General features: G+C 49.4%; 1 protein-coding gene across 6 annotated transcripts in view; it reads right to left on the bottom strand.

The window, feature by feature from the left end:
- Positions 1-584: 584 nt before the first annotated feature.
- The window catches only part of LRRC8B (leucine rich repeat containing 8 VRAC subunit B), a 59550-nt gene continuing 44145 nt past the window's right edge, over positions 585-15989 (bottom strand). For 4 of the 6 annotated variants that reach the window (XM_084759768.1, XM_084759769.1, XM_084759770.1 and 1 more), the window contains 3 exons: positions 12590-12691; positions 7714-9878; positions 585-2191 (listed from right to left, as the gene is read on the bottom strand). In XM_084759768.1, coding sequence (XP_084615894.1) covers positions 1919-2191; positions 7714-9855 — 2415 coding nt within the window. In that variant the 5' untranslated portion in view covers positions 9856-9878; positions 12590-12691 and the 3' untranslated portion in view covers positions 585-1918. The remainder of the gene's footprint in view (positions 2192-7713; positions 9879-12589; positions 12692-15989) is intronic. The other 2 variants (XM_084759772.1, XM_084759773.1) reach the window with 1 other exon arrangement.

Raw genomic sequence — 15989 nt, 5'->3', positions numbered from 1 at the left:
TATAACACTGACGTCAGACAATTCCAGTCAGCGCTGCAACTGGTCCACCTACTGGGAAGCATTTAACTACCAAGCCACATTATTCAAAAGGTAAAGACAAGAAACCTTGGCTACACCAGGAGCTGCCTGTGAGGCCCCGGAGCGCGTGGCCTCGGTCACGCCTGGTTCCCTGAGAACTTGGGTATTCTCACAAAGGCAAGCTTTGCCACGATGTCGCTTTTTCGTCTGCTCCTTGCCACCCATGGTGTGTTAGGCAGCTATGGGCCTTCTGCATGCACGCTTTCTGTTAACTAACCTTCCTCAGGTGCCCTCCACAAGACTCTTCTCTCTGAACGTCAGGCATACGGGGCAGCTAAGAGGAGAGGCATCTCATAGTCTTCAAAGACTCGCTTTCATCTTTCTAGAACAAATGAAGAGAAAAACTGCGCACCACAGTTCTGTGTTTAGGAGATTCTTTAGAGGATTCTTGACCCATTAGTGTTTTCCAGTCTTTTGTAGATGCAGTTAGGATTTAAAAAAAAAAAAAAAAGAGGTGGGTTCACCATGCCTCGACCCATCAGAGAAACGCACACTACAATGTCCACTTCCCCAGGGTCAGCCAATCCATTTTATTTATTCAAGAATATGCATATAACAAAGGGACAGAGACAAAGGTCCCTGTCAAAAGGAGCACAGTGCGGCCTAGGAGTTACGAGGCATGAGATGGACCGACCGTTGGCTGGGCTTAGTCAGGTGCTGAACAGACCGCTTCCGGCACCACCACATCCAGGCCATGCAGACGGGGACCTGTATTTACTGCTACAAAAGTAGTTTCCAGTTTTCCGAACTAGACCGTGCCCTCTCCCCTCATGTCAGTCTGTAAGTAACTGAGGGTTGTACCTGTTCGCTCGCTCAACTGCAAGGAGAGGTAGGTGGCACAGCTGGTCTCCTGTCCCCTCGCATGGAACCCTCAAAGACCTTAGGGAGCAAAACACAAGGCTTCTGTCACCCACAAACAGTTGCAGAGTACAAAAATTCTTGGAGCAGAATGCAAACAAACATGAGAATTATAACCAGCCCAAACCAAGAATCATTACATTCTTACAGAGACACACATGTTCGCTGGATCTTACAAAACATGTTCTCACGGATGCAGAGTCTGAGATCATACAGTAGAAAATACTTCATATTTCATATAAAAATTCCTAACATTTAAAAAAGGCTTTGACGACAGACAAGAAGCTGTTTTGAGAATGCATTGGCCTTTTTTTTTTTTTTTTGGATGCTCAGTGGATCACGCATCCTAGGAAGCCTGGATCCTGTTCTAGGGGAATGCCAAGTGTAAGCATCATCCCAGGGGTATTAACTGTCGTCCAGAGAAAAACCAGATGACGGTTCCAGCAAAATGAGAAAGGAAATGAGAAGTGAGTGAGCCAAAATGGAATTCTGCCAAGCATGATATACCCTGCTTAAAAAAAAAAAGAAAAAAGAAAAAAGAAAAAAGAAAAAGAAAAAGAAAAGACTAGAAATCAAAGCCAGCGAACGGTGAGCATAAATCAAGGAGATTTGTACAGATGAGCCCTTACGGGCTTGGTGATAAATACCGAATTAGAAAGCCATAGGAAAACAAGCGTGCAAACAAGTAATGGGCTAAAAGAGAGAGGAAAAATAGAGTCCTGAAGATAAAGCTTGGACGGTAAAGTTTCCACAGCTGTAGGGCTCTCACCCCACCTTCAGCGTGCACTTTCTACAACACCTGACTAGCTGAACATCAGCCCCTCACAAGCCTCCAGTGCCCATGTCTTCTTCTTCCTACTTGATTTAGACCCAAATTTGAGTTATTTGGTAAGATTTTTGGCTATATGGTGTGCCATGCTCGTCGGCCATGTCTCATCTTCCCAGCCTCGGGATGTCCGGTCTTTAGAGTCCGATCCTTAGGTTAACATTTATCTAAGCAGGTCTGCAAACGCTCGGTCACCGGCGGCGGCAGAGTACTGAGCAAGCTGTCCTCGACGATCAGACAGCTCCGCTTCAGGGCCTGACATCCTTCCAGCTCCGGAGGCAGCGTCTCCAGGTAGTTACCAATGAGCTCCAGGTGAGTGAGGTTAGACAGCTCGCCCACCAGAGGGGACAGATCTGTTAGGCTATTTCTCCCCAGAAGAAGACACTGAAGCCTCTTGCACTGGAACAGCCCGTCTGGGAGCATCTCGATCTGCAAGGAGAGAGAGGAAGCAGGTGAATCCCTGTGCCCTCACATCCACAAAGTGGTCCATGGAGCACGGTGAGATAATTTCAGATATGGTAAAAAACCCGCAAACTGGGTCAACTTGAAAGCAGAACCCCCCCCCCCAAATGCTCCCCTACCTGACGAGCAGGGAGCATGCGTGTGCAATGGAATGGATTCACCACACACCATCCCCTTAACACGTCACTCCAGAGCCTTAGAGGGGAGGGGCATCCTTGGATCAGAAAGCTTGTGACAATGTGAACCTGTTTGCTCCTTGGCTTTGCTGTGTGTGGATGAAGGGCATTGTGGGGGAAGGGGTGGGCACGGGGGGGGGGGGGCGGGGCGGAACTGTCCCTATAGCATCCGCTGGTGGCCTGATGCAAACCTGCTGAGCCAGCTCCGAGGGTCACAGGGTTCTCCTCAAAAGGATACTTTTCATGTAAATGCAAAATCGCAAAAAACGACATTAAAAAAAGCCCATTGCAGTTCCAAACTCACCTTTGCTGCATGTCCCCTCCCCGATCAGCCCTGTCTAACTGTGAAAACAAATCTAAAGTTCACACAAGTTCACACTGCTGTGGCGGACATCATATTGATCACTTCTATTTGCTGAGGCAAGACATAGGCAAAGGAAAATCTACACGCTCACTGCATTTCTTCCCCGGGCTCCAATGTTACTATGTGGATTCAGTATTCCAAGAGGCAGGCAGAGCAGACAGGCACCAGCGGAGCTGCTTTGAAAGCCATGCCTGCTACAGCTTCTTAGCTCAGAGATGGGTCCTGCACGGATGTACGGGACCCGGGAGATGTGCTGAAAACGCTGAAGGCTTGGTTCCCGGGCACACAGTGGACATATGTGGAGTGGCTTCTGAAGTGCCCAGCCGCGTGGGTGCAGGAGACGAGCACCGAGCACCGCACAAGGCCTCTTAGTGTTTTGTCGGGAGCAGCCTGCACGAAAACTTAGCCTGTGCGCTGTGAGCACTTCGGGTGGAGCAATTCTGGCTGTGTTGTGTTAGCAGATGTCCTTGTCTCTAGTGGCCGGTGACACTCTCCTCCCAGGGTCTGCTGAGGGTCAGTGGAACACCACCGTGCGGGGATCAGTTACACCTCGGATGCATGCGCCCCAGGTGGCAAGCGGAGTGCCCCGGCCCCCACTGCACCCCGGCATGTCAGCTCCCTTCTTCCTCCAGCTCTCCACGGTCCCTGATTGGGTAACTGGACTTATTCTTCCCCGTAGGTGCCCATCCTGAAGCGACTGCCCTCACCACTCTTCTTGGTGCCACTAGATTCCCCACCTTTTCCCACAGTTGTGCATTTGCGGTGCCTGCGACTCCTGAAAGCCCTCAGTTGAGGCACAAAGAAGTGGCCAGAGTCTCTGCAGCTGGGCCAGTGCCGGAGGCTACCAGGCCCTCTGTCTCCAACCGCTGTGGCCAGAGGCTGTGGCATCTACTCCTGTGAGCTGAGCTGTCACCTAAGGGGCTCTGTCCAGGCCAGCGCCCAGCTGAGGTGCGGGGTCCTAACCTACCACTCCAAGCTAGGCAGGAGTTTGTCACGAGTTGAGCTTCCCCTTCAGTTAAGGAATTCTATCCTGAACTAAACTATTTACATTTTAAAAACTAGTTTACCTTAAAGTTCACAGCACCAGACACCTTGGGCTCAGAGCCGTGGGCTGGGGCTGAAACTCGATGTTGGAACGCTTGTCTACCGTGTGTGAAGCTCTGCGTTTGGCCTCTAGCTGGGTATAAACCAGGTGTGGTGGTGCATGCCTGTGATCCTGGCACTGCATAGAGGCAGGAAGAAGATCAAGAGTTCAAGGCCACCCTCGATGGCATAAATCCGGAGTACCCAAGATCCTATTTTCAAAATAGGTTCCATAAAGTTGTATGTAATTCTTCGAACATGCTCCTTTCATAACTGCACCATACATGACTGCATTAGCCATTAAGGTGCATTTTGTGGGATACCCACCACTCTTCCTACAAGTCCCTAAGAAAAAGGCATCTTGCTCGAACACATGTGGCAAGTCGAGCCTCCTCTTGGCGAAGGCTCTGAGGAATGCTGGGATGGAAATGTGATTCAAGTAGACATACCGGATGTTTCCCCATGGAAACCCGGTTACCCTCCTGAGCAAGGGCTCTGGGCGCTCTGCCATGCACACGTGTCCCCTGGAGGACTGCCCAGACTTGGGGGGACACTCTACCCATGGCTGGGTGGGAAGCAGACACACATCTAGAGATGTGACTGGATTCCTGTGTCCCCAGGTCCCTGGTATCTAGAGAGGGGCGTTCAGGAAGCTTGGCGCTGAGGCTACAGTAGTTTCCAGACTGGTACCCAGCCCCAGCATGGACGTGAGAGAGCGTGCTCAGCATTGAGCCTTTGCGCTGGGTCCCAGCTCTGGTCTCTTCCCTGCAGTTTGCCTTGCTTTCTTCTTGATGGTTCTCCAGGTTTGGTTTTGCAGACTTTGCATTCCAGTGACAGGATGAGATGCCTGTTATACTCTTAGAAATATCGTCTCTAATTCATATTACAGCACACATCTATGCATCTGTTATTATAATGCATCCACTATAATTTTCATGAACACTTTGGCCTCCCTGACAGAGCCGTGGGAATGTCTCGGTTAGATAGATGGTACTTTGGTATTTGCATCTCCACATGAAACATGAATTCCCTACCTTTCTTAACAACGATCCCTCTGATTGGCTGAAAACAATCTGGGCAGTTTCGGCCAGAACTCAGCTCTTTCTCCATGTCAAATGCACAGGCAGTGTCCTGGGGACCGCGTGGCCAGAAAGAAATCTTACCTTGACTGCTCTATTAGGCAAGATTTGTTCAAATATTTCAACACTAATACCCAAGAATATTCTCTCTGCCTTTCCCCCAACTTCCTACTGTTGGGCCAGACTGTTTCACTGGTTGGTAATTTCTTTTCTTTCTTTCTTTCTTTCTTTCTTTCCGAGACAAGGTCTCTCTGTGTTAGCCTTGGCTGTCTTGGACTCACTTTGTAGACCAGGCTGGCCTCGAACTCACAGCGATCTGCCTGCCTCTGCCTCCCGAGTGCTGGGATTACAGGTGTGAGCCACCACGCCTGGCTGGTAATTTCTTTTCTTAAAACAGTATTAAAAAAAAAAAAAAGACCCACTCTCTCACAGTTGCTAACATACGTTCTGTGCTTTGGTGAGAGTCTTTCCTGTTATCCTCTCTCACCCCTGACCCCTGCTCAAGTCGCCTCCTACTTTGTGCCTGATTGATACTGATTGATATTGATTGATTGATGCAGGAGGGTGCATGTGATCAGAAGGTTCTGGGGCTCAAACTTGGGTTGCCAGGCATGTGGAAAGCACCTTTACTCGCTGCGCCATGCTGGCCTCTTTCTTTTGTGACCCGCTGCCTACAGTTAGTTTACTGTATGCACAGACGTGGTGGTGCTGGTGCAGGTGGTGATGGAGGTGGTGGTGGTGCAGGTGGTGGTGGTGCTGGTAGTGGTGGTGGTGGTGCTGCTGGTGTGGTTATGGTAGTGGTGGAGGTAGGTGGTGGTGCTGGTGGTGGTGGTGGTGGTGGTGGTGGTGGTGTGTGTGTGTGTGTGTATGTGTGACCAATGCGGATGGCCCTCCCTCAAGTTTCCCTCTCACTGGTACCTCCGTCTCTTCTTTGACTCCACATTCTGAGGAAAGTGCTGCTGACCCTTTTACAGGTGTCATGTTCGCCCTGAGGATGCTGAGCAAGAGCCCCCTTCCCCTCCACCCCTGCTCAGGTTTCCGGGGACAAGGCACATGAGGATTCACCGCTCTACTTCGGCTTAGTGGAAAGCTAAGACTTTCTCATGCTGTAATGTACCCTCCTTCACGCAGCATGATAGCACTTTCAGACTGGGCCAAAAAGTCAAGAAACTTGGCATCAGAAGCATTAATGGTCTTAGCAGTCACCAGCAGTTTAAGACCTGTAACTTTTTAATTTGTAAAAAAAACCCATGAAGTGTAGAGAGTCTACAGCCAACTGCCACCTGATTATAAATGGCAGTACAATATTAATCCTACCCTTAAGATAAAGTACCAACGGTCTTAAAGTTTCACTAAGTGACCGACCAAAATGTTTGACCTGTGTATACATTAAATAAGGCACACTCAGCTAGCTAACTGTTCCAAGCATTCGTGGGCCCATTTCACTGCGTCACAAACAAAATCAGTGCTTTCCCGGATAATTATTCATACTTTTTATTATAGTTGTAACAGTGGAAAAAAGTACAACCCAAACTAGTTCACCACTCAAGTTCATAACTAAAGGACACTAAAGACAAACCTTTAGATTTGGGTTAATTCAGGCCCCAGGTCAGCACTATCAGCCTCCCTATAGAGACCTCAGAGACGCAATCGAGGGTAAATTCCACCGGACCTGCTCAATCAGATGCTCTGTGTATGTGTGCGTGCGTGCGTGTGTGCCTGCGTGCGGGTGTGTGTGTGTGTGTGCACGCGCATGTGCGTGTGTTTTTAGCAGGCTCTTCAGATAATTCTCATGTATACTGCTAGTCCAAACTGGCTCTGCTGTGACGGTAAAACCTCACGCCTTGAGGGATTTCTCATTTACCACAGGCTGGCCCTTCTTTTACATGTGAGTCTTAGTTCTAAAAAGCAACACGAGCTTCTTCTCATCTCAACCTTCTGGCATCTTTCACATTTCCATACCGTCCAACTCTAAGTCTAGAGGATACATGCTTTGAGATGAGTTGAAAGAAGACAGCAGTGGCCACTCTTCCTTCAAGCGGAGAGACGGTGCCACCTCCTGAACACTGGACTTCAGCTCCACCCCCCCACACACACCCCAATACTCTTATTCTCTGGCCCATCCGACTAGCAGGATTTTCCCCTTGTCGTCCTCCTACTCCACAAACTCCACAATTTAACATAGGAATCTACTCCTTTTTCTTTTTCTTGTTTCTGTGAGGTTACACTTTCCTTAACTGTTGCAAATTATGGCTCATTTTTAAATGTGGATGCCGGGAAAGACTCCAAGGAGCCCCTGGCATTGCGTTAGGGAACCGGGCCTTTCATTTCATTTTGTCTTTTTAGATATTCAAGCAGATTGCAAGTATTTTTTTTTCTTACTGCGAAACAAAAAGGATTCATGAATAATTCATAATACCATCAGTTGAAAAGGGTTATTTTTGGTGGGATGAAAATATTACCAAGCTTCCTCAGTACTCAAGACCTCTACAAACAAAGAGTCAGCCCACCCACCACTGATTAATGAGTTTAACTGTGACGTTTGTGCGGAAAACGGGGGAAGAGGACATTTGTTGAGGCACCGTGTGCTCAGAGACTATATTCATCATAAGTTGTGAGATGAGACTCTGACACTTGCGGCTTCGGCAACTTATCAAGCTCGCAGGGGACGAGACTGAGCTGGGGGGAACTGAACGCCTAGGTGGATGCCCTGGGCTACACACTGCAAAGCTCAGCATGGCCTCCGCCCCTGGGCTGGTGGAAGGAAGGGTGAACAGGCATACTCACATTGTTGTTGGTGATGGCAAAGTACTGCAGGTTGGTTAGGTACTGGACTTCCTCTGGAATGAAGGTCAGGTGGTTATAGCTTAGATCCAGGTAGTGCAGTTTGGTGCATAGGAAAAGCTGCAAGGGCAGGCTCTCGATGTTGTTGTGGTCCAGGAAGAGCTGCTCGAGGTTCGACAGCGCTCCGATCTGCCCGGGGATGTAGGCGATGTTATTGTGCCAGAGCTTGAGGCAGGAGAGGCTGGGCAGGTGCTGGAAACTGATGATCTCCTCCACCGTCTTCAGGTTGTTCTCCCTCAGGTCCAGCTCATGCAGGTTGTTCAGGCTGAAGATGGAGTGCGGGATGCGCTCCAGGTCGCAGCTGAGCAGCTCCAGGCTCTTCAGATTGACCATCTTTTTCAAGTTGTTCAGCACGACCAGCTTGCTTCCCTCGTTGTCAAGGGACAGCTTCTGCAGGGAGGGCAGCAGGTCCGTCACCACCTGGGGGATCCGCGACAGGCTGCTCTTCAAGTAGAGGGTGCTCAGGCCCTTCAGGTCCTGAAAGCCCTCCAGCTGCGCGGCGCTCGGCTGCTCGGGGAGGACGCAGCCCGACAGGTACAGCTCCTTGAGGTTCCTCAGGTGGAACACCCAGCGCGGGATCTTCCCCATGTCCGTAAACTTGAGGCGGAGGGTTTTTAAGTTCTCCTCCAGGAAGGCCAGGGCGGGATGGTCGACCACCAGGGACGAGTGGCACACGTGGAGCTCCCTGAGATTGACGAGCTGAGAGACGGCGGCCGGCAGCTTGACCTCGGGGATGAGTTCCAGCCTCAGCACCTCCATCTCCGTCAGCTCGAAGACGTTATCCGGGAGGCCGCTGAGCATGAAGAGGTGCAGCTCGGTCTTGTCCTGGGAGTTCTTCACCAGCTTGCTCTTCAGTCTCTCCACCGTCCACTCGTTGTTGAGGTTGATCTGTTTCAGCTTGTTCTCGCTGACCTCCGACAGGAAGATGGAGAAGCGCTTGGAGTACAGAGGGTCGTACTGGTCGGCCAGGTGGAGGATGAAGGCAAAGTCATTCTTGACGTCGGGGATGTCGCTGTAGTTGCTCTTCTCTCTGAGCGCCTCGAAGGAGTACTGCTTCAGGGAACTCCTCAGCATCCACCACAAGCTGTAAGAGGAGGTGAGGCCGTAAAGTATCACCAGGATGACGTAAAACGAAGCCAGGACCTTGAAGATTTCTGCCAGGGAGTAGACGCACTGGTAGCGCTTGTAGCCCGTAAATGCCTGCACGTCGATGGAACAGTCGATTTCAAGGGTTATGTAGCTCAAAAAGTACGGGACGTAGGTTATGATGAAGACAAACAGAATAACCTTGACAATGATCTGCTTCAGGTACACCCGGTAAATGATGTCCCTCTGCTCCACGTGTAGGCGGAACCTCTTCACCTTTTCAAAGATGGCTTTGGCTTGCTCGCCCTCCTTCTTGTCCAGGACACTGGAAGTCGGGCTCTCTATGCCGGGCGCCTCCAAGCCCGGCTGTGGGCAGGGCAATGACTGTTTGCTGGCGTCGACGTCGGCGCCAGAGCCCCCTGAGGTGGAGAGCAAGGTTTTGGACTTGGAGAGTTTCAGGGGCCTCACGGACTGCTCGGCCACCGTCTCTGACAGGGCGCGCGTGGTCCAGGGAGAGTCGAAGCACTTGTGGAGGATGGCCACGAAGTGCTCCAGCCTGGAGCTGGTGCTCGGGTAGTGGAGCCAGAAGTTGCTGCAGGCCGCGAAGATGAGCGTGTGCAGAAGCACCAGGTAGGGGAAAAACTTGGCGAACCAGTGCAGCTGCTTCTCGTAGCAGACGGCGTCGATGTAGGAGTACTGCTGCCGGTGGAGGTCGTTCTGTATGCGCAGGGGCAGCGGGAGGGGCGGGCCCGAGGGAGAGGACGCGTTCTCGCTGGCTTTCAGAAGGTCCCAAGGCACAGCGCAGTGATTGTCAAACTCCACCTTGCACGGAAGGCAGCACAGAACCCTGCTCTGCGTGAGCTGCAGGGCTCCGGCCAGCACGGCCACCAGCAACATGATGAGGGTGATGTAATACCAGAAGACGTCCCACCACGGCTTCAGGATGTGGTAGGATGACTGCGCGTCGGCCAAGCATTTCAGCTCCGTTAGTGTGATCATGACTCCCTCGCGCAGAACAGGACCTGGAGGAGGAGAAAGAAAGGAGCCTCGCTGAAACCGGCTCCCCACACACCCTTTGGCTTGCGTGCATCTGTATCCCGAGCTGGGCTCTCGTGCAGCTCGGCCTGGCTTCGAGCTCACGGTGGAGCAGAGACTTCCGTTAGGCTCTGAATCTCCCGTCTCCTCTTCCTGATTGCTGGAATTACACGTGTGTGCACCACCACAAGAGGCCATCGGTGCATTTGTTTAACACTAGGGCTGTTCACACTTACCGAGCCTACTTGGCAGGATTCTAGCAGGCAGGTGAAAGCCATGAGGAAGGACTGACCAAGGGCCATGCAAAGCTTCTGGCTTCATCTCTAACCTAAGCCACACTGGACTATAAGGTTCCGTAGTTTGGGGGCCATATGGTCACACACACACACACACACACACACACACACACGTATTTATTAACACCTATGAATTGTTTCAACCCCACCCACAAAGAGCCTTTCTGTGCAAACTCTGCTTCATAAAAGTCTCCCTCAGGCTTGGAGGACTCTGCCCATTTCTCATTAAGCAAATGGCTGCTGGATGGGTTTGCCTTTTCTCTCCAGGCCTTTCCTAAGTAACTTAAGCACATGACTGTGTGAAAACCTCAAAGCATTTAAAAGTGGAGAAACAACAGTAACTGCTTAAAAGGAGTGCTGAGGAGAAGCACCGGACTTCAAACCTCATGTCTAATGTGACAGCACAGAGCCGAAGGGACAAACCCCATGTTTCACCAGCAACATCTCCAGAGAAGCCTCCTTGGTTGTCCTTAGTCCTCCTAGACAGACTGGTGGCCAACCTTGAGTCCCAGGAGGGCTACTGTCTAGGTGCAGGAGCCTGTTGCAGAAGCCGCTTGCTTCCCTGCTTGGCAGGTCCTGCCCATCTGGCCACATAGACTGACTGGCCTGCTTTCCCATGTAAGATGCCCCGCGGTCCCCTTGCTTTACCTCCTGGGATGGAGGCCCACTTTGTGTTTGTATCCTCTTGGAAACAGTATCTTACATATACTCAACTTCCTCCACTTGGCTACAATCTGCCGGGCTCCTGTTCTTGGTTCTGGATTAGCAGGCCTGGCCCTCAGTTCTCTGTCTCACTCTCACTGCAGTTAACTGTCTCACTCTGCATCGTGGCAAACCTTGCTTTTCATCCCAGTCCCAAGAGAATTACATGAGACTAACAGAACGTTCTGGTATTTGATCTCAAAATACCATGATGGCAACAGAAAAGGGATCATTGGGGGAGGGGGATGAATTACTGGATGAAATAACACATTAAAAAAAAAAAACACCCTATGGATTTAACCAAGTCAGTCGCGTAACAACTATTATGCTCTAATGGTGACCCAGCCTTCGGCCATATTAACAGTCGTCCCAGGCAACCTGGGGACAGCAGCTTTGTTCCTATTCGGTGAGATTGTACTTGGAACCTAAGACTCAGTTAAAGGTGAAAACGGGACAACAAAGTGATGAGGAGTGGGTGGCTACCTAAGCCGTTTCCCCACGGAGGAGCAAGAGGATAGAGTGACAGTCTCACGGGGGACAGAAGAGACATTTTTGTGGGCGCTGCAACCTGACACGACATTGGCCACCATGGATCAGATACTGTTGCTGTGTAGCTCACGGGCCGTGTAGTCATGGCAATGAAATAGGAACGTGGTATAGCGAGGGCTAGGCCTGTGTTGACGGTGATGGCCTGCTAACGTTCCCTCCGTACCCTCAGCTGAGACTCTATCTCCCATTCCTGATCTTGCACCTCCAGGAGCTGCACATAGTTTTTGGGGTGCGAGAACAAGGCATGGAGGGACGATGGGAGTTGGGAAGGGGGAGAGCGGACAGTTAGGCGGCTGGAGGAATGGTTTTTTTTTTTTAATACCACTGCAAGTTTACAATTTGCTAGTATTGCAGCTTTTTGTGATTTGCTGCCTATCCTCCTGCTGGCGACCCCAGCGAGCTCGGCTGACCAAGCAGGCTTGGATGGAATTGGTTTCTTTGATCTGCTGGTACCTCACTTGTCTCCTTCTGAAAAGTGGCAAATTTGTACCTCATGGATGAGGGAATGTGTGGATTTGTTTCAGCGGCAGGACTAGATGGGTGGAAGGTTTACACAGAAAGACATAATTTAGGGGGAAGGGTGCCATGCAGCCCAGGCTGGCTTAAAATTTGATATGTAGCCAAGGCTGACCCTGAATTCCTCATGTAAGACTAGAGTAATCTGATTTCAGCTCTCTGTCCTGGCTGGGTCTCGATGGATAGCAATGACCGTCTGTCAGGAACAGTGCTAAGAGCGAATCCTATCTCTAAGGACTTTTCCAGGCTGAGTTTCGATCTTATTCATTCCTAGAGTTATACTCATTTAATATCTCAAACTGATCCTGGAGAGAAATAAGAGCAGAGATCGCTCTACAAGGGCTCCGCACCAACCCTGGACACAAGGACTCCGCACCAACCCTGGACACAAGGGCTCCACACCAACCCTGGACACAAGGACTCCGCACCAACCCTGGACATAAGGACTCCACACCAACCCTGGACACAAGGGCTCCACACCAACCCTGGACACAAGGACTCCACACCAACCCTGGGCACAAGGGCTCCACACCAACCCTGGACACAAGGACTCCACACCAACCCTGGACACAAGGACTCCACACCAACCCTGGACACAAGGACTCCACACCAACCCTGGACACGATTATACTCACTATTATAAAAAAAAAAAATGAATCCAACCAACTGTGCTTCAATCGGGAGGTCTACACCGCTTGAAGTTTCTTAGACACACCATCTCTGAGTTTGTCTTCATTCTATGAGAAAGCAAAAAACACCTTGGAGATACTGTTTTCAGAGACGCTTTCCATTAAATGTCACACAAGGATACATTTTCACAGGTCACTAACTCTCACCAAGGGCGTATCCTAGAAAAGCTCCGTGGTCCCGTTCCCTGGACCTCTTTTCAACTATGGAGAAGTTTCTTCTGAAATTCCAGTGTGCTATATTTAAAGACTCTCTGTAACACTTAGCTTTTCCCTAATATTTTATATGTGTTAATCTCTTGTCCAGCCTCACATGCAATCGGCCTCACCTGCATTTGTCAGCCTGCTTACTGCACCATGACATTTCTATACCAACTTAAAACCATGTATCTGCCCAAAAATCAAAATTCACAGTGCTCTGGAATTTAGCCTACTAAGCTTACCAGAAAAGTCACAGGGTAATAACATTATTCTCACATGGGGCCCAGAATTAAAGCTGTATTTCCCTGAAGTGATATCAATAGGCACAGGCAGCCTTTGAGTTGATACCATTTTACCTTGCAGTTGATAAAAGCCATCCTCAGAATCTACTCTAGTCACACATGGTAGTTAAACAACATATACACTAACGACCTTAAACTATAAGAAAATTCTGAAATGCTAGTGTTACTTTCCCAGTGCTAGGAATTGGGCACAGGGTCTTTGGACAAGCTAAGCACACATCCTGCCACTGAGCTACATGCACAACTTTCAGTAATTTTAATTGATCATATACACGGTTTTTTCATGTCTATAGAACCTTCTTGAGAAAGGTTGGTTGAAAAGTTTACATTTGCTCTGCAGATATCATCCTTTTCTTTTTCTTTTTCGAGACAGCATTTCTCTGTGTAGCTTGGCTGTCCTGGACTTGCTTTGTAGACCAGGCTGACCTTGAACTCACAGCGATCCACCTGCCTCTGCCTCCCGTGTGCTGGGATCACAGGCGTGCGCCACCACTGCCCGGCCAGATATCATCCTTCAACAAAGGATTAAGCACTTAAAACCCAGCAGAGGAGCTGGATGTCAAACTCATGCTGTCTCTTTAGCAGCAATCCTGTGCTGGTAATTACTGGGTTTGTCTGAGATTTCCTTCAGGCTTATAAAGCCACATATCCAGCCCACTAGCTAGAAATCGCCATGGCAAACCCGGCTGTTCTGCATGCTAGAAAGCACTCAGGATGCGTCACTACGACCACTGCAGAGAGCAGGATGAATGCGCGGGGGAGCGGGGACTAGCACGATGGCAGAGCAGGCAGGCTTAGCACAGGTGAGGCCCCCGTTCAACCCCCAGGACTGGAAACAAAAAGAGATGACTGAAGCTGGGTGTGGTGGCAGAAGCAGGTGGATCTCTGTGAGTTCGAGGCCATCCTTGTTCACACAGCAAGGTCCACGACAGCTGTGGGCAGCCATGACTACACAGGGAGAGCCTATCTCAGGAACAACAGCAAAACCAAAATCAAACGGAAAAGCTACACGATGCACGAAGCATTGCTCTCATAGTCGTCAACTGCTCTGTAAAAGACAGTTTATTGGGGGAATTCTACCGTGGGAGGCAGGCATCATGCCCAGCATGGTGCTCTGCGTCACAGTACTTCTTAGACAAAAGATTCTCTTAATTTCAGATGCATCTTCACCATCACAGAAGGAGATATAAGCCTAGAGCTGATGTTCAATAATCCTAAGGAGAAACAGTGATGACGTCACTGTCCAGAGGACCCCAAGTGCATAAGGTTTTGCCCTACTTATTCCATCAGGAAATTAACTGCGAGCTTTCTCCATTTGCCTTTGAAACACAACCAGGCATGACGGAGCATGCTCACACATGCCAGGATATGCGAACACATGCACGTGGCCCAGCACGTGTAGGAGATGTCATGTCTCAATGTCAAAAGTTTGGACGCTGGCCAGTAAGACTTTCCTCAGATCAGCTAATCCACCAAGCCATCAAACCCCTTTAATCAAGTTCTTATTAATAAGATCAAATAAAAATGCCTTCCAGTTAATATCCTAATTGATTATCTGCATTCAAGGTTCATTTTATTTACATTTTGATATTTAAGGCAGTGGAATAAACACTGGGTGGTCTGCATATGTTATAAACAAAACAAAACAAACAAACAAACAAACAAAAAACCAGACCAGCCCAAAGAACTCACCATGCCCAATGTAACAAAACCGTTGGGGAAAAACAATTACAACTGGAACTCAAGAACTCGGACTGTAAGCCTAGTCCGCCCCAGACTGCATGACCTCAGTAAATCCAATTAAGTATGCCACATCTCAGTTTTCTCAGGAGCTAGGGAAAAAGCTAGTTAGCTGTCTGCCCGGCATCTGCCTCAGAACTAAATTCTGTTATAGTCCCAGAAACAAGGGTCCAAGTGTTCTCTGTGACTCTCCAGGTTGCGCAGTTGCATACCGTTCAATACCAGTTCGCAGCCACTGCATGTTTTCTCCTGAAGCAAAAGTTCATCTTTAACCTCTTCATCAGGGCTCACAGGGCACAGACAACCTGAAGCCTTCCGGTATTTGGTGTTGATTTCCCGAGCCATTATGTCAGCGAACACGGCGCGTGTGCTCCAAACCTTTTCCAGACCACATATTGGCAACAACAGGGAGGGCGCAGTCCAGACAAGGGCTCGGTTTCTAACACACACATGCACTAAATCACTTCAAAGAAACAATGTGAGGAGTAATGGATTTTATGCTCCCAAGCCCATCCCTTCAGCTTTTAAATCTCATTAAAAAGCCATCAAAGCTCTTCAAAGCATATGAATCCATCCGACAACCTCATCCCAGTGTCTCCAAGACTGGAGTAACAGCAGTCAAGCGAGGCGGCCTGATTTCCCAGTAGTCCTTCTCTTTTACTTTGAAATCATTTCCAAAATAACTAGTGAAAATAAACAAGCCATGATCAGACGGCATCCAGCCATTCTATGCTGAGAACTTGACGATGCTTTAAAGATCTGGGTTTCTGATCTCGGGCAGAAAACTGAAAGCGCTGGTTTCCTCCTTGACTCTCCTACCATGGCTTGCTGGGTTGTCACACAGTCCAGAGTGGGGAGGCCACCAACCAGGCACAGAAACATCCAAGACATTGACCCCAAGTTTTGCTATTGGTTTTCCTAAGAATTTTGTCATAGTAACAGAAAGTTAATGAATGCAACCAGCTGAGTTAAAATCTGTTATGACCTAGTAAGTACAGGAAGAAATGAGTCATGTGAACCGAGGTTCTGATCCCTGACATTAAAGGATCCTACAGTTTTAGCATATTAAGGTATCTTAATGTGTTGTATTTTAATATGCAGAAACG

Source organism: Acomys minous, assembly GCF_964271855.1.
Source record: "Acomys minous genome assembly, chromosome: 15".
Classification (NCBI taxonomy): Eukaryota; Metazoa; Chordata; class Mammalia; order Rodentia; family Muridae; genus Acomys; species Acomys minous.
Note: the sequence above shows the minus strand (reverse complement) of the source record. Positions and strands in the feature narration are given on the sequence as shown.